The sequence below is a fragment of the Sardina pilchardus genome, chromosome 19, assembly GCF_963854185.1.
Source record: "Sardina pilchardus chromosome 19, fSarPil1.1, whole genome shotgun sequence".
NCBI classification, from domain to species: Eukaryota; Metazoa; Chordata; class Actinopteri; order Clupeiformes; family Clupeidae; genus Sardina; species Sardina pilchardus.
The window spans coordinates 5,754,729-5,778,599 of NC_085012.1; the positions used below are offsets into that span (position 1 = coordinate 5,754,729).

At 39.7% G+C, this 23,871-nt stretch overlaps 1 protein-coding gene across 1 annotated transcript; it reads right to left on the bottom strand.

Moving 5' to 3' along the window:
- Positions 1-6,425: 6,425 nt before the first annotated feature.
- On the bottom strand, positions 6,426-15,368 carry LOC134065712 (patched domain-containing protein 3-like). The gene is made up of 4 exons (XM_062520721.1): positions 14,596-15,368; positions 10,497-10,624; positions 10,060-10,205; positions 6,426-9,497 (listed from the first exon to the last, which is right to left on the bottom strand). The coding sequence occupies exons 1-4, from the start codon at positions 15,301-15,303 to the stop codon at positions 7,843-7,845; spliced, it is 2,637 nt and encodes an 878-aa protein (XP_062376705.1). The 5' UTR covers positions 15,304-15,368; the 3' UTR covers positions 6,426-7,842.
- Between the last annotated feature and the right edge of the window lie 8,503 nt (positions 15,369-23,871).

Genomic DNA, 23,871 nt, shown 5'->3' on the forward strand with positions numbered 1-23,871 from the left:
GCCAGAGTTGTCAGACAAAACTAATTCTGTGAGAACTTCCGATGTACTTGACTATAATGCTCATAACCTCAACAAGACCATTGCCATTTTTGTTTGTGATGCAGCCACACACTGTGAAGTGATCATCTGCCAGATCGGTGGCCTTCAAATATAAGACCATTTCTTTCTGTAATGGCGCAAGCGCCACTGGAATGCTACAGTAGGCCTGACCACGTTCCCTTGGGAGCTTGTGACAAGCTGTGTCAATTGCAGCAGGTAATCCAGTATAACTGGGTGGATGCAGAAGTCATGAAGTTGCCAAAGCAACTTCTCCGGAATCATCACAACAGAATATACCTCTCTGAATTCTTCCCCACAAACAACATCTCCTTTGTTCCTAAAGACACCATCATATACTTAAACCCTGCAGAGTCTAGTTTTCTGTACAGCTCATCAGACTTAACAATATATGTACATCTCTTGGCAATGCATTCTAAGGAGATGTTCTGCTCATCAGCCATGCTCTCTCTGTTGCTTTCAATGCTCCGTGAAGCAAAGATTGCGCCACTGGAATAAATCTTGAAAAGGGTCTTATGCTCATCTGCTTCAAGTTTAACATTCAGTTCAGGGTGATTTTGGGTCAAAATGAATGATTAAAGAAGTTAATACTGAGCTGCAGCATGTTGAGTGGTTGAGTGGTCATGGTTTGGCTTGAAAGTCATGAAAATGATATATAAAAAACTAATTTTCGACCAAAAACGCAGTTACTGTCTTTTTGCTTTGTAGGGCAGTATACAGTAGCATCACATATAATATGAACGCCTTGCATATAAAAGTGAGTGATTAAGCAATAATGAAGTGAAACACGGTATTTCCTGTTCCTAGAAATGGAAAGTCCATAACCATAAGATTTGAGGAACGATAGCCTTGTAGAGAATGATACTAAAAATAGACCTCTGAAGTTCGCCTACAAAAAAGCCACCACCTTTGCCCAAATAAGGAGATCCGGTATCTTGAGATTTTTTCTATGGGAAAATAACATGGGGATTTTCAATTATCGCACCTGTTAAACTCTTGCGGGGATGATGACATTGGAAATGCAGACGTTTTTCACGACACAGTTTTGTCCACTGCCGTCTAGTGGATACTGTGATCTTCAGTAGGTGAAGACGGCACACCTTGATCTTTGCTACCCCAGAGCTAACTTACCATGCAACTTGCCATAGGCAGTTAGCTTCAATTAACTCCCGGATCTCCTTACATGAGCAAAGATGGCAGCTTTGGATCCTTTTTGTAGGCGAACTTCAGAGGTCTATAATTGTGTTATATTGGTCATGGGGTATTATATTGGTCGTTGCCATATTGGAGAAGTCAAAATCAGCCATGGCCACTGTAATACTATAGGCCTTCCATGCAAAATGTTTCAACTGGCCAATATGCCTACTAAAACTTCACGTCTCTTTTTCCTGGAAACACTTTCAACATGTGTTGGAGCTTGCTTGTTGTGTGAAAAATAGGCAATGTTCCTATTTCTAGTTGCCACGTGTTTGCAGCCCAGCTCAAGCCACACCTGTCGAGGCTGCAACCAACAAGTGGCAACTTTACAATGCGTTAGTTTGGTGCATATGAGAAATAGTAGGAATCTTGAATGAGGTTTCTACTCTTACATTTCTCTCTCGATCCGATGTCACTTTTCCTGGTGGGTTACAAAAACAACCTATGTAAACTCCAGTCCTGGTCCCACTGGCTCTCTCCATTGGTATTCCAGCGTCTTCCAGTGCTCGGTAGGTGCACTTCAACAAAAGCTTCTTTTGAGGATCCATTTGCTCAGCTTCAGCATCAGTGATGCCAAAGAGCTTCTGATCAAGCTCATTCACTCTATTACACATTTAGAACAAAATTGTAAGAACACTGTAAATCTTAACAGGCCTATACTGCAAAAAGGCAGTAACTACGCAGAGTGCAAACTGAAAACAATGACCTTAAAGTTATCATGTTGTCCAACCTGTAGTTGTAGGTGAAATATTGAACATGTGGAGGTTGTGTTATTTTACATTAACTTATTTTTTGGTAAATATCAATCTTCATTACAACTTGAAAGTCATGAAAATGATAAAAAAAAAAAAAAAAAAAAAAAAAAAGATTCGACCAAAATCGCAGTTACTGTCTTTTTGCTTTGTAGGGCAGTATACAGTAGCCATGTATAGCCTACAAAAGTGAGTGATTAAGCAATAACAAATTTTCTGTTCCTAGAAAATCATGAGGAACAAGTGAGGCAAGAAAGTGAAAGAGAACACATTCAGTTGTTTCCAAGAAAACTAAACTTACTTTTCTATTAGTCAGCGATTAACGTCATATACTGATACAGAGTGTTTGATAGGCTATTAAAGGGATAGTTCGGGTTTTAAGACACGAAGTTATATGGGTTCCCTGTCAGCAACATTGTGCATCAGCACTGACTTACCCCCCGACAGCGTCCTGTGAGCCGAGATCCAGCCGGTTTTTGATCGTTTTTGATGCCGGACTATTTTCTTCAGCAGGTTTCTGGGGTCACGAAAGTAAAGTGTTTTTCTTCTCAAAACCATATGCGTTCAACAGAGTGATATATTTGCACCACAAAAACGTTGTCCAGCTGTCAGTAGCGCGCAGTGATAGGAATCACGAAAAATAAGTAAGTGATAACGAGGTTTGAATTTTTCCTGGACAACGTTTTTGTGGTGCAAATATATCACTCTTTTGAACGCATATGGTTTTGAGAAGAAAAACACTTTACTTTCGTGACCCCAGAAACTTGCCGGACTACTTTCTTCAGCATCAAAAACCGGCTGGATCTCGGCTCACAGGACGCTGTTGCGGGGTAAGTCAGTGCTGATGCACAACGTTGCTGACGGGGAACCCATATAACTTCGTGTCTTAAAACGCGAACTATCCCTTTAACACGTTTGACTCTTTCCCTTTTAAACTTCAGAGGCAGAAATCAGCGAAAGTCAAGGCCGTGGCCTCACCTGGCACTCATTGCCTTTATCTGTGTTTTCTTTTTTCTAAAACTGAAGCTGATAGATAGACCTTTAGATGAAGTATGTTTAACTAAACAAGAACATTTATGAATTTCAGAAATGTAACGTTTTCATGTTCTCACAGTGTCCTGACCTTGTAAGCCGTATAGCACAAGATCCTTTCATTTCTTTTTTAGTGGCCTGTTTTAGCTTGCTTGGAGAAGGACATTTGTAGCATAGTTTGCGCTCCACCATTACTGATGCTCATCTGCATTAGCATAAACAACATGCCTGCAGATGGACTAAAGTTAATCATTTGTTGCATTAGAAAGGGGTGGGTCAGGTGTCATTTTTTTGCACTAGCCAGTAGCCTCGTCCAACATCAGTGTGTGACCTCACAAATGCGCATCTGGAAGAAAGGACAAAAAATCTCACACTCCTAAACCATATGGAAAGCTTTCCCAGAAAAGTTGAAGCTGTTATAGCTGCAAAATGTGGACCAATGTCATATTAAGCCCAATGGGTTAAGAATAGGATGTCACTTAAGTCATTATAGGGGGTCAAGGCAAGTGACCCAATACTTTTGGCAATATGTACCGTATGTATATGCTAGACAAACAATGACAACACGACAACTAGGCTAGTTTAGCACTTTTGCATGTAGTGACTCAAGCGATGAAATGAGGCCAATTTCTATTACTGTATAGGACAATTCAGTATGGAGCCATAGTGCATTTTAATCAACATGACCAAATGTAAAATGTAAAGCCTTTTCCATAATAATGATAATAATAAAAATAATAATTTGGGGATTGAGAACTGTATATTAACAATACAGTATATTACGTAGATGCTCACACAACCGGATAGGCTATTTGATTGGGGAAGTTGCATGTTCTAAGCACAGTAATTCTAAGTATGTTCACCGAGCAGTTTCATCTTGAGCACTTGAGGAAGTTCAATTGCACGCCATCAGCTTCTTGTTCCTTCTTTCTGTTCGTTCGTTCTCAGAATAGACTGTGAATAAACTGTGAATAAACTGCCCAGAAACTGTTTGTCCAGCCCTTTCCAGCTGCTCAACAGCCTTGTGTCCTCATATGTATGTTTTTATTCCATGATGCACCCAATTTCATGCCGTATGCCTAATGCACTACCACACTGCCATAGTGGCACTCTACTGTTTAGCCCAGAGTCCATGATTTCCAAAAGGAATTGCACAGTTTGATTGATTGAAATGACCTTTTTCCATTTCAGCTCTGTCCATTTGAAATCAGCATATGGCATAAATAAAACGGTATTATATTTTATCATGTTGACAATGTAAAAAAAAGGAAAAGTCAGGGCTGTCCCATTTATCAAACCATATTACACTACAATAACTTCAAAAGTCTATTATAAAAGTCAGTTTTGAAAGAAACAACCTTCTAACTGAATCAAGTAAGAGGTTTTGTCACATTACTAATCCACAAAACATGAAATTAAACAAACTCCCGTTTTTCTATCTAACACAATGTTATTTGAACTGGCATGCATTTATCCAACAGAATGTTAGATCAATGTGAAGCTCCTATAGTTGAGGCCAAAATCATTAGCCCCCCCTTAAAAAACCCTTTAATGCATAACATGAGTCGCAAGTGACCGAGCCAAGTTTATTTTTGTTTATTTATTTTTTCTGTTTTAACTTATTTTCATGACCCAGCGCTCCATTAATTCCTCTATTAACTTGTTTTTGTTTATTAAATCAAATGTCTTCGTTCTTATGGTGAATACACTAGAATTTGTGAATTAAGTATCAAACTGTGCATAACCATTATCGGAGATTTTTCCTGAGCCCATTACAATCACTTTTTTTTTTTTTTTTTTAACAGAACCAAGACCAAGGCTGCCCAATATTGTTTCTCAACTCGGTCCATTGTTTGCAAAGATTTCATTTGATAATCTGAATATTCAATGATATTGTGTGCTGTAGAATACTTGCAATAATGTAATAATGCAATTTCATGATGGTTAAGATGTATTATATATATTGTATTGTTATATATATCTGCACAAGTTTACAGAGTGATGAATACCTCCACATCTTTACGTGACGCTGTTTTTATACTCAATCATGGCACCAGTTGCCCTAATATTTAATATATTATAATATAATATAGTAATACAATATCATTGATTGTGAAATATTGTATGCCTGTTGTCTTCGTCATTACACACCTTTTCCAGCATTTTGTTGCTCCTGTCCCGTCCCAAACTTGTTGCTGGTCTCAAATCAGAAATTTAACATTTATGTTAAATAAAAATACAACATTTCCTACAATTCCTCATCTCATTGATTCGAATCATACTCATCCTAATGATCTATTTTGAGATACAGATTCACAGTACCTGGTAGTGGGCCTCAGTTGTGTTTCCAAGAATAAGTGACAAAGAGGGCAGAATGCGGTCGTTTAAAGATGCGGTCATTTCAACATTTTTCATTCTACCCTTTACTACTCTCTGACAGTTCATCACAGAGTCAATCTATTTTTACCAAAAATTCTACAATGCCAACAGCTTCCAGAAGAGGTCAACTTGATTACAGGTATAAGCACATGTTGGTACAGCTCATTGGCGTTTCCATTTCTTTTCCTTGAACGGCATGATGAGAATCAGCTACCACACCAATAAAACATACCACTTATATCTCTACATGCATCTGGAATATCTTCAAGTGCCTATTTGCATTGAGCTCAATGAGCATCAAATAGGCTAATAAGCCAACTGTAAAAAACAACACCAATCTCAAACCATGTCAATCTCTATATGGTGAAGGGTATGTGATGGCGTGGGGCTATCTTAATTCCAAAGGTCAAGGGAACTTTATCAGGATGCATGATATCCTGGAACCATGAAATAGCTGGCCTTTAAAAATAAAAACATATAAAATATAAAAAAAAATCCTCCTGGGGTCACATAGGGGTCAAATACTTATGCCCCCCTAGCATTTAAGGAAGAACATTTATTTATCCACGATACATTCTTCAATCACAAAGAAAATTGGTGTCCTTAGCGGTTCGATTTTTACATTTTTTTTAAATTAAGTCATTAAGATCAATTGTCAAATGATAACTTATTCCTTTTTTTAGGCAACTTAAGCATGTATCAAATACATGTTCTCCCCACTATATATCTCTACATGTATTTGGAATATCTACAAGCGCCTATTTGTACGTATTGATGTGCCTTGTTTTGTTTTATTGTGTTGTGTCTTTGTGTTGCAATTGAAAAAGTCAATAAAAACATTTGTCAAAACAAAAACTTTATAAGCCACTGTATGTGGAAACAGGGCCATTGTAAATATGTGCGATTTGAAACAAAAACTCAAAATGGAGGTGAAGTGTAACTAGTTGAGCTCTGCTGGAAGCTGGATACTTTGAGGCGTGTCTCCATAGTCTCTGCCATAGTCCATAATATGTTAAATAAATTTAAAAACAAATGTGCACAACAATCTACAAGGACACTTAAGATAATTATACAAAGGCAATACAGTGTTTTTACAGTGTTCAACATAAAGCGATAATGATAATGTAAAGTGTTTTTGACAGATGTTTTAACAATCCACATTCTGTACATAAAGCTTGGCATAGTAGTTATGACAAAATATATTCTCAGCTCTCAGCCAATTTTGCAAGTCATTATCTTTCCTTCAAAGTTGTAACACTAAAACAAATTATGGAGAAAAAATGGGGTTAAATGTAACATCAGTCACATGTCAGTATTCAGTAATGAAAATGCTAACATTAAAAGCACCAGCTGTGCGACAATCTTCTATGCCACTTTAATTTAAATAAAACATTTTTAAAAAGGTAACTCAGTAACATCTTTTCAAAATGCATGCAAATGCAAGCCCTGAGTTGGTTTTGTGATACAAAAATAAAAAATAAACTAGCTCTTCAGACTTTACAATGAAGACACACAACAGTCTGCTTTGCTAAACACATGGTCCCATCCTGGTGGCAAGCCCTTGTTCCACAGACCTAAAAGTTGGGCCCCTCACCTCTCTTGCCCTGTCTCAATGCCTTCCCCATTGCCTACACAGAGGGTAACTCTCATCTGGTCTTTTATACACCCTCCCTTCCTTCCTCGTCCTCACTGATCTAGATAAAGAATGATGGGGCGACAACAATGGGATAGTCTATCCAGTGTTAGTTATAGATCAGTGGGAACGAGCCTCGAGGACCGAGCATCTAGGATCGAGGAGAGAGTTTGAGAGCCAGTGAAGGAAAGCCAAATATCCAATAATTTGTGGAGTAGCGTATTCATGGCATAAGAAGATTTTCACTTTAAATGCAATTATAATTTCTTCTGGAAGCCTTCATAAACCTGACACATGCTTGGTTTGTACTGCCATAATATATAATGTTAAATCATAGAGCCATTGGTCACCATCTCGAATAAGTTGATAATAGCAGCGCAATTGTCTCTTTCAATTGTCATCCCATTCCTTTTCTGACCATGCTGACAGGAGCTCATTTAGCCAATGCCATGGTTAGCCAGTGGGCAACAACAGCAGGGATACCTGTCTACAATGCATCCTTCAGTCTTCAGTTTCTTTCATTTCAACAAGATGTTTTGTACTGTAAAGAAGTGCATGGTTTACAAAGGCTAAAGTTTGTAACAGATAAAATCATAATCGTAAAAGTAACAGATCGTAAAATATTTCCTGTCCATCCTTGCAGTATTCCAGGGATAGTGTAAGCACGCACTGTGAATAGACTACAACGTAAATTGTGGCAATCGTGATTAGATCAAAGACCTGACTATCTATTTCATGATAATTATTTAAGATACCAGATCGTCTTTTTCAACAAATATTGTCCCACCTTGATCAGAACCTAATATCGAAATCGGTATCTTTCTTTAAAATCCCATTTTCATCCATCTCCAATGCACTGTTAACTTTAATAAATTCTGTATCGTTGGTGATGGATTTGTCACTTTCAGTTCTTACTATTTTTCCACAAACCCCAAAGAATGTCAGAAACACTGGGATAAACACAAGGCCATGTACAGCCCCAAAGGAGATGACAAGAAACATGATCTTAAAGAAGGTTCTGAAGATGTAGCTCTTTGCCGCTGACAGAACAATAACCCCAGCAATTGTTGATAAAGCTCCCTGGATTATTGGATACCCAAGGTTGGATAAGGCATCTATGGCTTTTGCATTGGCTGATCTCTTTTCACTTGAGACAAAGGCATAAGAAATGTGTGCAGAAAAGTCAACAGAAAAGCCGATGCAGATTACCAGGTTGATCATGGAGATGGAGTCTAGATTAACATCCCACAAAGCCATGAAACCAGCTACACCTACTATTACAGAGGCGATGGCAAATGTTACCCACAGAGAACAGAGAGGATGTGGAATCAACAGAAGGGCAATGACAAGCATAGCGACAGTAGCCACTATGATGTTCTGGATGGTATTGCTGACAATGACGGCATACTGATCAAAGTAAATGAAAGCTGGATGGTACACAGTTAAATTTACGCCATTTGCAGACTCACCGCATTTACTAGCGGTGTTTCTAAAAAAATTCAACATGTTCTTTTCATCTACTGCAGTCCTGACATTAACTGTTGGTATAAAGATGCGGGACGCTTGAATCACACCGTCTTGAATATGAACATCTTCACTAAAACCTGAAAGTGTAAGAAAGCTTGGTAAAAACCTCATGAATCTTTTCTGGACTGACATATCAAAACCTGTACCCTTTCCATATTTCACAAAGTGATCAAGCCATGAAACAGTCACATTTTCAGGCACCATGTCTGAATTTCCAAACTGTCTAACACAACCCATGAGATTGTCTCTTGCAGTCTTATTCCAATACTCAAATGTTTTGTCTTCTATAATGACCATAACAAATGGTCCAAAGTCTTTGAAATACTGATTCTCGTTGTCGTAGTAATTAACTACATACGAGTCATCTGCAGCTAGGTTTTTCAGATCTATACCCTCTTTCATCTGAAAACAACCATATATGCTCACACCCATATATACAACATAGAGCAAAATAACAAAGCACTTGCTTAATCTTTTAGTTAAGAATGGCCCATAATACTTCCTGAAGAAGACGTTGATGGGCATTTCCTCCTCTGCACCTGTTTGGTGATCATAAGCTCCTCCAACTGAGCAGGCATTGCCCTTGTTCTCTGGAGTTGGAGGGTCAACTTTCCTGAATGTAAGCCAGTGTCTGTTGCTGCTCTCTCGTCGTCCATTCAGGGCCAGAAAGGCACCGAAGAATGTGATGCTGTAGATGTAGCAGAAGAGGATGGCTGTGCCTGTGTACATGCAGAAGGACTGGACAGAGCGAAAAGGAGTCAGGATGCCGATGTAAAAGGCCAAGGCATCAGTCAGAGTGGTGATGGTGATGGAGACTGCCGCCTCCCTGTACGTCTCTGCCATGCGATCTTCCACCTTGTCGTGAACCCTTGTCTTCTGCCAGCAGGAAATCATGATGAACATGTCATCTACACCAATACCTATAGAAAGGGTTTTGTACACAAACAAAACAAAATTCCTCAGGGGTTTGATTTCATAATGTGTTTATAAAAAAGATACCATTTTACCAAGTGATGTGCAATGTTGTTCAGCTAATTCTCCAAAGTAACATCTGCATGACTTACAAAGAAGCAACATTGTCTGAGTTTTTTCCGAACATGACGTACTATTGCTCATATACTGATCTTGAATGAAGAATAACGCAATACGACATTTTGGAAGCTGAGATAAAGGTGTGCTCCCCTGTTGTCTGGAAAGGGAATATGTGACAAAATAAGACATCATGATCATCAATTAAAGATGACTGTCAGATAATGGCCTTTTTTATTTTAGAAGGAAAACACTGTATATAACTGTGTAGATCAGTTTGGGAGTACATTTGGACTTAGATTAGCCTGTTACAGTGAATGTGCAACAAGAGAAATCACTAGCTTTAAATTGTACGTTTGTATTGTGTCACTGATTGAGATGTACATCTGATCAGGCAATCTTGTGTGCAATCAACGTCTCAACATGTCCCAAGTTTAATAAAGTGAGCCTCACCGAGAATCAGAAAGGGAGCGGTTGCCACAGTCATTGCAAACGGCATCCCACAATACAGAAGTAGCCCGAAACTGGACAGCACAGACAGTCCTGCAGAAAACACCCCAAAGCTGGCCACAGACACCTTGTTCCTCACACAGTCCAACCTGGAAACAGATGACAGGTAGTTACCACACAGACACTTGACCATCATCAGTTGATATAATTGGCCATACAATAAGAATTCATTTCTGCCATTATCTGAACAAATCATCTAAACCAGGGATTCCCAAACTGTGGTACAGTACGCGTACCCCTGGTTGTACACGAGATGAAAAGGTTTGGACCGCGGCACTAAATCAAGACTCATCGTGGGTAAGAGTCAGAATCGCAAGTCAGAATGTAGGTGATGGTACGCGGGATAAACTAAACATATAAGAGATTAAGAGATGACATACCTTAGGCAAGAAAGAATTGATACGTTGATGGCCAAAAAATATGTGATGGAAAAGAAAGGGGTCACACTTTTGCTATTCTTTTTCATCTCTTCTTCTCTTGACAATGATGTGAAAATGGATATGGAGTCCTGCAACAAACACATGGAACAGACACATACTCTATATCAAATGGATACATTTACAGGAATTTACTCACATTCACAGGAAACTACGTATAATTAAAAAGCAGTCAACCCGTTTACAGAGCATACCACCTCCAGAAATAACTAATCAACTTATTTGCTTATCATTGATTCTCTCACTCCTTCGATATGACAAAATAGGAATCTTCCTTTTGAAATTCTGAATTCTTTTGAAATAGGTCTATTACAGAAGATACAGAAAAGATGATTCTTGATTCATTTGTGTGAATTAAGGTTCATTTTAACCCGAAACTGTTGATAGATATATGTGAAACATGAGATTAAGCGAAACAGGCGTACACAAGATACAGGGTTTAATTAGGTTGTACAGGAGAGAGGCACATGCGTGAAACACAGTGTACTCCAGAATATGCGTCTCTGATTTGACCAGGCACGATAACCCTGGCACCTTATATTATCCATGTTTAGGAACAATACAGATATCAGTGCCATTAGGATCATTCTTTTAGGGTCAAAGTGACCCACTAGTGAGAAAGACGACGTTTTAAACCACACATTGGAACATGGGGCCTAATGCAGAACATTAAACCACATATTAGCATATTGATATAATGATCAATTCCACTTTCTCTCGCCCCACTTGGAGACATCAAAGAACCATTAAAAAAAAAATTAAAAAAACATCAAGTTACAGTAATTGTCGTCATTGTCTATTGTAGCTGATGTGTGAGAGTAAGCTTTAGTATAATAACATAAAGCTTACACACCCGTTGTCTGCAGTGCATGTCTCTGTCAGTTCCGCTTGTCTTGTACTGTGTGCCAGTGGGTTTTCCTAACCGTCTGAGGTGTGTATGGTGTCCCCATGCAGCTGGGAAGTGGGAAGGTTGAATAACGTCAATACATTCTTCTGAGAGCTCTCCCAAAGCCTCTACTTCAAACTGTGACTTCATGACTGTGTGACGTGCACCCCCTAAACTCTAGAATTCTCCCACTTCCCAGTTGCTCATGAACACACCATATGCCTTGAGGCATAACATTAACCATAATGAGATGTGCCTCCTGCACTGAATTCAACGCAAGGGTGTGTAGGCACTATTATGTACTATGCTGTTCATGTTCAATAACCTACACGCAGCCGGCCTTCAAATTTAAGTAGGTCTAACTTGAAAAGTAGCCTACATTTAAAAATCAACCTGTAGTAACTGTCTCTCTGCTATGATTTCCCCCGGAATAAATGTTGCTCCTGAACATTACAATTGTAATAGTAATTTCAATTTCAATTGAATTTCAGAACATTACACATGTCTCATGGCAGAGTGTTAAACATTCAGAGAGAGCCCCTGAGAGACAGGGGCGAAGAAAAACTCCCTAGAATTGGGAAGACATATAGGTTGAAACCTCGGACAGATCCACGACTCAAGGGACCAACCCATCTGCCTAGGATGAGTTACAATATGGTCAGTAACATGCCACAACATTCAGCTTGGTGCTGAAAATGAGTGGAAATGCGGGCTGGTGTTACAACGAGCTGAAGCCAGGCCAAGTCCACGTCAGCACCAGCACTGGCAACAAACCTGGTACTGGCACAGTAGAGATCGACACAAAGAGATCGTCATGAAAGAGTCATGAAAGAGTCGGGCGGGGTCAGGCAAAGGATGATGCATCATTCCACAAAATGGTTTGGCTTCTCCAGAGAATGTCTAATAGGGGGAGAACGAACGCTCTCTACATAATTTACTTCCGCATGGTACTGCAACTAGAGGGCCATGGCGAGCAAGTGGAGAATGAATGGAGGTGAATGGAGTTTCTCCTAAAATCCACTTTTCTCTGGATATAATTTTTTTGTGTTTGATTGTTCTAAAAAGCTTTTAAAACGTGTCAATGACGTCATTCATTAGCAGGATGCTAGTGTGTTATGGGCAACAACGACCAAGCCTGTGAGAAACAAAAGGACCATAAGTAATTGTTCATTCAACTTTCGACCTAAAACCCATATTGAGCTTGCAGAAACTAAATTCCAATCTTCGAATTTTTTTTATGACAATCAGGTGAAACAGACCAATTTAGCCGTCTAGCCCGATAGACCCCCATTGTTTGATCACTTGCTCGTGATCGCCCCTAGTAGAACTGCAACAGTAACTGCAGGTACAATGCAGGTGCAATGGAGCTCACTGATTCTTGAGAATTTGCCTAAAACATGTCTCACTGAGAAAAGTGCCGATTCTGTTGGAAATTAATGCCATTTCCATGAACAAAAAGAATCAAGGTTATAATCAGGGGGTCCTTTGCACACATGTGAGGTTCTTTTAAAGGTTTATTTTATTTTTGTATTAATTTAATGAATATGCTGGCCCATACCCTACAAAATCAGTTGTCCTCGAATAGGACTTGATTAGGACTAATTTTGACTTGATTAAAAACACTAAAAGCAATCATTTAATTTAATGATATCTTTACACTTGAAAGAGTACATTGTATTATGTATTAGAAACTCCAAACTACGTTTTGAGCAATATTTACTATTATTTTGTGGCTGCTCAAAATGTGTCCCACATTTTCGTCACCACCGTCAGATATTTATAAAAGGCAATAAAATCAGGCAACTACAAGGTCAACTACATTCTTGAGGACCTCATTTTCAAACCTTCAGCCGTACTGCATGCTTTAAGATCACTCAAGCTCCCATTAGTTTGCTATTTTCTCTTAAAGTTGTTCATATTTTTGGACACTGCTACTGTCACAACCATAACATGTCAACACTGTCTCTTTTGTATACAAAATATTAGATTAGATTATAAAATAAATGTATAATTTTTAAGAAGAGGTTTGAAGTAGCCAGCAATAGGATGCAAACAGGGTGGATAATGTGAACAATTCATGCATATCATGTGAAAGAGTAGATTTTTGTCAGATGTCACCACCGTCAGGTTTTCTGCTTAATGGTGGTGAAAAAAGCCCCCAAATGGTCCTCAACGGTGGCTTTTTGGACCAAAAAGTTAAATAAAGTTGTCAAGCAAGACTTGAGTGGTATTCGTTTTGGAATTTTATGTTGTAATGAAACCACTGTCAACACCGTCAGATTAGTGTCACACCGTCAGATTCATTTTTATTTGTTTTAAATAAATATGCTCACAATATGTTTCTTCAGTGGTGTAGTTATTAAAGTAATAGTCTGTTTTAATTCAAAAATATGGTTGTTGGATTAAAAAAGCATACTTTTTCTATTTAGGCCTAAAAAAACGCTGTGTAAGTAGGCCTAGCCTACTGGAAAAATGCCTATTTTATGAAAAACAAAATACAAAAAGGGGAGGTTGCACCGGTACATTGCAACAGCTAAGACCTTGGTCTATAATGACATACCTCCAGATTTTGTAATTTAACTAACTTTTTTTTTTTTCAAAATTAAAACCTGCTCTAGGCAAATTCTCAAGAATCAGTGAGTTAATAGTGGACCGGCTCTCCATAAATGGGCTCTGGCGCAACCCATAGTTTGAGAAACGCTGGGTGTAGGCTACTGTATATTTTTAGAGGGTTTTGTGTGTGTTTTTCATTGTAGTGTGTGTGCATTGAGCAGTTAATTAAATACGGAAGAGCGTTCCGTATCAGTTCATTACGGAACAAGACTTTTATAAACGTTATAAAAGTTGAAAAACGAAACTTGAAGAAAAAAAACCGAGGACATGACCGGTGTCCTCAATTGCCCTGCTGCCTACAATTCAAGTCATGTGACCTCTCACGTTAGCCCTTCCCCTTCATAAATAATAATAATAGTTTCTAATAGTTAAAACTAGTTAGGCTATATAATAGTAGCTTATAATAGTTATATAATAATAGTCATAAAAATAACGGGTTTTCCCCTTATCGTTTCAAATTGCCACTAAAAGGCTACACAAAAACATCAACGTATTGTTCTCTCACATGCAACAAGACTCTAAATACTCTCATGATGCTCTTACCCATTCAGCATATTTTGTCTCCGATGAGAAAGTGTCAATAAAAAGACTCAGCCAGGCATCAGTTTCATTTCCGAGGGCGTCTTCTTCTAAGTAGTAGAACAGTCGTATCGCATCGGCGCTCTGGATTTCCTTGGTATTTGGTCTAAATTTCACACCGCCAATAACTGTTCCCAAAAATGTTTCTCCATGAAATGGGTAATTTATAGGGTTAGTCATATTGTCAATGTTGCCAGCATCATCCGTTAGGACAAAATTTAAAACGTCATTTGAGACACATTTCTTTTTCTTCTTGGCACAAAGGTTTTCAAATGTATTATTTCTACTTGTCTTGAGACCTTTCACTCTCTCGTCTAATGATATTATTTCTTTAAACGCGTTTACAGTGAGTATATTAGGCTTCTTCACTATTATAAACGACGCATACAAGCCCTCGGTGTAGAGCCTCAAGCGGGAGAAATCTTTGCCTGTAGGAAAGTGCTGTTTGACAAACGCCCTCTCCTCTTTGGCTGGGCCGTTTAGTGGCGTGAATTGGTCCTCGATGTCATGCACCTCTCTCTGGCGGAGAAAGTAAAATCCTCCTCCAAGTCCGCCCGATATCACCAGAGGAAGAATTAAAAACAACCACGGATATTTACCGATGCAACGCCCAAGTATCTGAAAGGCAGCCGCTACAGGCTTTTCAACGCAATTTGTGTTGCAGTGAGTCATGTTTCTACTCTAACAAGCCTACATAAGCGGTTGGTTTACATCTCATGAGTCCATGCGCTGCAACTGCCCGGCTAGTTTCAGTTTAGCTAGATAAATAGGCATGAAAACGAAACTGATATAGGCCCCACCCACTGCCAACATTTCCTGGAAGTGTTCAAGAATAGCCATAACGATGATGCAAATCAGATGGTCTCGTGGTTTATAAGAAGTGGGACACTTCTTGTAACGGACAGAAAATAAAAAATGAAAAGAGATCTCCTTTTTAACCCTATGGTGACTCCTGAGTCCTGGGCAAGATAAATGTAGCCTGTGGATCACAGTCGCTCAGATTTCTACATAAAATTGTCGTTCTCAGTTTTCAATCTTAGGTCTAGCTGTAGCCTAATAGCCTAGGCTACTCATGGTTTTCACCATACTAAACAATCTTTTCCCGGAAGTTCAGGCAGGGTTCACCCAGCCTACTGTAATACATTGCCAAAAGTATTAGTCACTTTAGTCAATCTAGCGTTTGACCCATAACTAATTGCAATAGTAATCATTCCAAGTTTTAAAAAATACCCATTTATATTTAGTGGAACATAGTTTTTTTCAAGGTCAAAGGTAGCAATTTCCAATACATTTTGCCATTGGGATTTACTACTGATGAAATGGGTAACATTTAAAACTATAGATATCAAATTGAAACTTTCACAGTTGTTTACTCACATTAAGGCACAGATTTTTTGTATTGCAAGTTTTCTGAAATGTGATGTTTAGATATGCAAATGAGACCAGTTTTACTTAAATATGCAATAATTTGCATATATTTCTAGTAAACTAAATCTGAACAATAGGTACAGTCAGCTTCAAAATAATTGCAGCATTTTGCTTCTATATTGGATACCAAAAGCCTATGCAAAGGGAATATTAGATATTACTTCATATCACCTCAGAAATGAGGAAATCAAGTCAAGTCAAAATCAATGCGTTTCAATGGAAATACATTATAGAACAAATGATTGTCAATGATATGGTATGATGGAAGTATCTCAGTGCATGCCAACTCACTTGATACTGTATGTTGTCTAAAGGTCAATATCTTCCTTATGTGACTTGGCATGTATTGAGATGCTTCCATTGCACCATTAGTTTAAGTTTTGGCCCTTTTTTGAGCTAGATTGACTGGCCTATTACCTTGATCCCATATAAACTTAAGTGATATCCTATTCTTCATCCATATTTTAATTGGCACCCTTTGCAGCTATAACAGCTTAATGCATTCTTCTGCAAGCTTTCCACAAGGTTGAGGGTGTTTATGGGAATTTTTGACCATTCTTCCTGAGGTGTAGGCTATTTGTCAGGTCACACACTGATGTTGGACGAGGAGACCATTCTCTCCGGCACCAGTCCACAAAGTAAGGTCCATAAAGACACTGATGACAGAGTTTGGTGTGGATGAATTTGACTGGCCTGCTCTGACTGCAACTCAGTGGAACACCTTTGGGATAAAAAAAGAGCGCAGACTGAGACTGTTGGACGAGGAGATTGGCTCTCAGTCTGCGCTCTTTTTTATCCCAAATGTGCTTGTGGAAGAATGGTCAAAAATTCCGATGAACACACTCCTAAACCTTGTGGAAAGCCTTCCCAGAAGAGTTGAAGCTTATAGCTGCAAAGAGTGGGCCGACATCATATTAAACCCTATGGATTAAGAATGGGATGTCACTTAAGTTCATATAAGGCAGGTGAACCAATACATTTGGCAATAGGCTATAGTGTAATTGTTTAAAATTCAAATTCTTCTGCAGAAGAATTCTTCTTGAGTTGTATATATTTTTTTCCTGTTGGATTATATTTAACAGTTGGATTATATTTAACAATCAATTTAACAAATGTAATCAATTTTAAAAGTCAATTTTGAATATGGATGATCCAAAATCACTGAGTAATCACGTTTAATAATCGTGATCAAAATCATGAACAAAATTATCATGATAATGATTTTTACCATAATCGAGCAGCCCTCATACAGTGTATTGAGGGTGTCAGGATCAGTGCAGGCTAGCAGGGAGACCTGGAAGACCAGGTATACAGCATATTCAGGGAAGTGAAAATAGTCTTTTAGTGAGTATTTTTTACTTGTCCATCATATAATTAATATTTTAATGCTGGCCTTTGGTCCTTGTTGGCTTTGTACAACACAGGGTGGGTTATTTTATATATATATATATATATATATATATTTGTTTACATTGAATAACGGTTTCAAACTTATTTTGATAATACTGAATAAGGAAAATGGCATCTCTGCTGTTACTACTACTTACTTAGTTTTCAACACCCAATAGCAGAATATTCAAACATTCAGGGCAGTTCGATAGACTTTCAAGGAACTACGCAGGGAACCCTGTTGAAAGTACATTGAAGAAGTACCCATGTACCCACCAATTCATACAGAACATTGCATTCAACTAGCCTAGAAATCTAGACGCCCCTAGCGGCAGTAAATGTAATTTGGCTGGCGGGGCAGTCTAGGCACGATCCATAGAGCCAGGGAGCTGAGAACTCGAAAAAATCAGCGGGCCAATCACAGCGTGTATAGAGTCGGTGGGTGGGCTTAACATAATGGTGACTGACATGCGACCAGAAGTTGCGACGGTAACGCATCCTGTTATTTGAAAACAAGAAGATGATTCGTTTAGCGTTATCCTATTGCGTGGAGAGGGAAGGTTACGCATCCTGCTACTTGAAAACAAGAAGATGATTCGTTTAGCGTTATCCTATTGCGGGGAGGGAATTTGAAAGACAACTGTTTATCCCACCCCTCCGATTGAGCCCTGTCTACGGTGAGTGTCCAGACCCTACATCTTGATGTGGGTCTGGCTCGTCAGGCTAGCATTCAACGGTTACATCAACACCTAAACCATTGAAACAGATTGTTTTGACTTGCTGTGACTTAGTATCAACTATTTGATTATGTCCAAAACGTCTGCACTACACTTACTGTATCCTAGATGATTTTACATGATGCAAAATGGCATTGCAGTGCTATTATCTAGGTGTTGTCTTAGTGAAGTGTAGACGTGTGTGACTTAGTATCAGCTATTTGATTATGTCCAAAACGTCTGCACTACACTTATCCTAGATGGTTTTACATGATGCAAAATGGCATTGCAGTGCTATTATCTACTATAGGTGTTGTCTGACGTGGAGTCAGGAGTAGGCTAATTCATGTAAATGAGCATGGAAATGCACTGTTCTGTAGCAAAGCTCAAACGGAATCTGCCAGAGAATGCACTATGCAGAAGCCTATGTAGACGTGCACAGCATGCATGTTTACTATGTTATACTGTAGGCCTGTTTCCATCACCGAGATAGAAAACAATATTCACCCACACCGAAAGTTGAGTGTGGTTGAGTTCCACTGGTGTAGGTGTGAACAGTGGGGCAGTATGTAGAGAGTGCAGAAGGGCAGCATGTAGAGGGTCTAATGAGCAGCAGTTTCGGGGACTGAAGGAAAATGTCTTTCTTTCAAACAAATACTACCTTGTTTGTTTTTTCCTTTGTTCCAATTAAGGTCAGTGTAAAGACTGCTCCCGTTACATGCCCTGAATGCACCATTGTGACTTCCTGTTTGTAGTTTGTGCAGCTGATACAAATGTTGCCAAAGCCAGTGGCCTGCTTTGCGTAAACGATGAGCGCCCTTTGAAATGGTTGCAGAAGCTCCATTAAGCTGTTGATGTTTTTTTTGGCCAGCCTGAGATAAAAGTGGGCCCCCCTTATCAGCAGCCCAGCAGTGCCAAGACACTGAGCTAACACACACACACACACACACACACACACACACACACACACACACACACACACACACACACACACACACACCCAACCCCCCCCCCCCACACACACACACACACACACATACACACACACACACACACACACACACACACACACACAGACACACACACACACACACACACACACACACACACACACACACACAAGCAGGGTTAAGCAAAGGATTTAGTACCCACTAGCTGGGGGAGTGGGCAGAGGGCACTGGGGGAACACACCATGCAGGCTGGACTGGAGGGTGAGAGGGTTTACCTTGGCTCTGGGACAGGGATCCATCCGCAGGGAGCATGTCTGGTGGAGGAGTGAAAAGGTGGAGCGTTCACGCCAGTGTCCGTGCCGGAATGTGGCTGTTAGAACAGAGTGACCTCAAATCAACCTTTCCTTTCCTTCAAAACCGAAAGTAAAAGAGGAGAGTATTCTCGCCCCACACCTCTCAGCTATGCATCCACAAAGACCCCGGTGAAGCTCTCTCTTGGGTGGACATGTTTGCATGTTCGCGTGAGGGCTCCGGGATTAATTTGGGGTGCCCGTTTCATGTTCTTTGGGATGGCAAGGGTGTGGGAGGGTTTCAGGTAGTCACAGAGCCACCCGGTGGGGGCCTCCGCATGAGCCCGACCCCGAGCTGTGACAGGTCAGTCTGGCTCCCGTCATCAGCCTGACGCATGCAGTGTGAGATACTAAAGCCTCTGCTCCTGCTGTTGTGTCTGAGGCTGTGGCACTTGAGACAGTCTGTCCCATGCTCTAAGGTGGGAGGGAACTTGGGGCAATGTTTGGAGCAATGCTGGCAGACAGTGAAGGGGTTATTAATGTTCTGATTGGATGATCACTGCAAGTTACAATTCCCTATAGCTAAAAAATTACGAAAAGTACACTAACGGTGCTCACGTGTGCTCACGTGATCTGGGAATATTAGGGACCGGCCCTGTGATTGCATTGTTTTTCATGTGCTTTGCTGTGAGAATGTGTGAAAAAACATGGATGCCACAATATATTTTTTTGTCATTTCACAAAATAATCGAAATCGATAATCGAATATCGAAATTTGAGGGAAGAAAATCGGGATTTTATTTTTGGCCAAAATCGAACAGACTAGTTGACGTGAACAGACACGATAACCCTGCCGTTTCATATTATCCATGTTTGGGAACAGTAGGCCTACAGATATCATACAGGGCCATTAGAATCATTATTTTAGTGTCAAAGTGACCCACTAGAGAGAAAGGCAGAGTTTTAAGTCACACATTTGAACATGGGGCTTAATGCAGAAGACTAAGCATCAAAGCAAGTCAAATTTGTAGTTTTTATGTATCATTCCATTGAACTACAGATACACTACCCGATTTTTTAAACTTAAATGCACTTAGCCGATAGAGGGTCGCGAAGCGAATGCATAAGTGCCGTTCACCCTGTTATGAGTTGATGAACCACTGAAATGATTTTGGAAAGATCATTCTAAGGTACAAAAAACTCTTGCTTAAAGTGTTGCTTTAATGTCAAAAGTCTGACAGGAAACACGTGGTAAGGGTGTAACTGGCAGTTATGTGGTTTTTCAGTAGCATTTCCTGTTTCTTAATTAAGCTAGCTTCCGAAGAAACGTATCAGGAGTTCTGATGCACAGTATAGGAGGGAGGTGTGAATGAGTTTTTTTGTTTATTTTTCCAACATGTTAAAGTGCCCTCTAAATTGTCCTTTTGACTGGCCTTTACATGAGAAAATGTGCAGGGTCCTTTGGAGTGCCACTATAAACAATAAGTTTGAAGAATGTGTCTTATTGAGTGTACTTCTAGTACTTCTATACAAGGTGCAGTGCCTATAGAAAGTCATCACATCATTTTGAAATAGTTACTTTTTTTACTGCCTGAAATCAAAAGCCATTTTAAAAATATATATATTTTTCCAGTTTTCTATTTTAGCTGAACAACATCAAAATAATGAGAAAAAGACAACAGTTCTGAAAATTAATAAAAAAAAAAAAAGAAAAAGAAAATATAGAATAATAACAGGGTTGGCAAATCATACCCCTGATTTAATACTTAGAGCTTCCTTTTGCTTACTGTACATTAGGCTACAGCCATCAATCTGTTTGGATATGTCTCTATTAGCTTTGCACACCTAGATTGGGGGATATTTGCCCAATCTTCCTTGCAGAATTGTTAAAATTCAGTCAAATTCTGTGGGGAATGGTGATGGACTACTCACTTCAAGTCAATCCACAGATTTTCTATAGGATTTAAGTCAGGAGTCTGACTTGGCTACTCAAGGACATTCACCTTCCTTATTTCCTGGACTTGAAGAGAGTATTTGATTTCAGGCTGTAAGACAAAAAAATATAACTATTTCAAAGGGGTATGATGACTTTCTGGCACAGTAGCTGGCCATATGCTGCCCCCGCTGTTCATGAAATGTATTGACTGTGTTGTCTGTCTTGCTGTCTTGGCTATGTACTGTTTGTGATGTCCTGTCTTTCTTGTATCCTTGTATTCTTGGTGAAACCGAAGAAAAATGTATACGTCTGTGGACAATAAAGTTTTCATATTCGTATTCTTATGACTGCTTCAAAGGGTGTCAAGTACAGAATGCAGTGGAATGCAGCACTAGTATATAGAAAACATAAAGAAGTGTCAACGGAGGTGCTCCCCTTGTGGATAGAATGTGATCAGTGAAGTAAAGGGTGTCCCTACTTGCTAGCCTCGTTGTAAACCAGACCCTGGAATCTTTCAGATTAAGGGTCTGGCCACGAATAATGTAATGGCATATAGGTAACTCGAGGGGAGGCACCAAGCGGCATTTGAAAATCTCACTGCATGCAATTGGATAACACTACGACTAATGTGTGAGTTTGAATGATGCAGTGTTGTCGTCATCAGTTTAGCTCGCCTTGAAGCAGGCATGATTTGATTGTTACCCCCGATGGTTGGGGTAAACGTAACGTGCATCATTGCTCATGGCCAGAGTATCTTGCAGATACAATTCAAAACTCTGGTTTTCCAAGGTACCTACTGTACTTGCATCAATGTAGGGAAGTGTCCTAATGGATGCCTCTGTTTCCTAATGGATGCCTCTACAATAATAATAAACCTGAGGCTCCCTAGGTGCCTTTCTGATGGAAGAAAAAAAAACTGAAGTGCCCTGTAAGATAGTGTTGGTAGTTGTTTTCATTTTCCAATGGGGCACTTTAGGCCTAGCCTGGATGCCAGACCGGAATTGATGACGTCGTCAGGCTACTTTAGGCCAGGGCATTTGGTGTTACAATAACAACAGGAGCAGTCAGGTCACTGCAGACCCTTACCCCTATCCCACAATGGTGAAGCAAAAACGAATGGCAAAATCTGGATCTTGATCTATTTAAATAGTCATGTTGGAGGACAGAGATATGGTGACTCTCTGTATGTGTGTGTGTGTGTGTGTGTGTGTGTGTGTGTGTGTGTGTGTGTGTGTGTGTGTGTGTGTGAAAAAATATGAAACATACACAATGTGTTAAACCGCATAAAAATATATTAATTGCCACTAGATGGTAGTGTTAATCCATTTTCAAAACAGTATGACAGTATGACAGTACTTGATGTAGCTGGTTGGTTATTTCTGAGATTCTGATCCGGAGTTGTGCATACGTCATGGTTGAAAATGAATTCAGTATAGGCTAAGTGTTCAAAATCCCAGTCAAACTCCTGCTATTCTATTGGGAGACACGCCCACTTCCTGAAGCTTCCCTCACCTGATGATAATTGTCAATCAGCCTCACTAGTGTGTGTGTGTCTCTTTGTGCTGACTGCTTGCTCCTCGGCCTGCCGCATGTGTTTGCTGCGTCTATGACTTTGTAAGTTTATTTAATCTTTTTGCACTGATATTAATTTGATAAACTTAAATGCTTCATTTGGTTAAAGATTTCCTTTGTGGTTATGTGAGTGTATTATTATTTATTATTATTATGATTTGTATCAGTAAAGCTTGCTTTGTTTGATTGTAGATACCAGCAATTACAGCAATTGTAACCCACACTGGAGAAAAACAACAGAGAAAGAAGCCAATGGCAAATAAATGCAATTGAGAAATAATTCTTGGATTCATTCCTGTGTTCTAAACGACACACCATTCTGGTAGCAGTCATCCGTAACCAGCCAAACTCCACATATTTTACATGGTCCTTCGAGAGCCGGAGAGGCTGCTGGAATGGAGTCAGAAGACAACCCTGGGAAACTGAAGCGTTCAGCTAGGCATGTGAGGCCTCCTGCGTGGCATCAGGATTATGAAATGGTACATCCCCACTCTTCTGCTACAAATGTTCAAGGTCAATCACAAGGAGGAGTAAATCCAGAAGGCCTGCTGCCACATGGAAACACAGATGTGAAATCTCTGACTGAGGAGGTAAAACAGATGAAAGGTATACTAATAGATTTGGGAGAAATGGTGAGGCATATGAAGATCCGAAGTGATTGCTCTTCCTTCCTTTCCGATTCACAAAACCCATCTCCAGAGAGACAGGCAGGAGAGAGAGATCCACCAGTGGACTTTAGGACATCCTTTGTGCAGGAGTTGGGAGAATGTCTTCGTCAACACCAGGAAGAAAGACAAAACCTGCCTCTCCCCTCACCACCAAGGTTTAGTAGACAAAGCACTCTTCCACCTCCACCTGCCTCTATGCTTCCCACACCCTCGGCCCGAGCAAGTAGAGAACCACCAGACATAAATGTTGGCCTAAATGTTCATGCACATCCTGAGCCAGCAATTCCTTGT

Coding starts and splice junctions, on each gene's coding strand:
- LOC134065712 (XM_062520721.1), bottom strand. CDS start 15,303: ATGACTCACTGCAACACAAATTGCGTTGAAAAGCCTGTAGCGGCTGCC. Junction 10,625..14,595: donor AGACAAAATATGCTGAATGG/GTAAGAGCATCA, acceptor TGTTTGTTGCAG/GACTCCATATCCATTTTCAC. Junction 10,206..10,496: donor TCAATTCTTTCTTGCCTAAG/GTATGTCATCTC, acceptor ATCTGTTTCCAG/GTTGGACTGTGTGAGGAACA.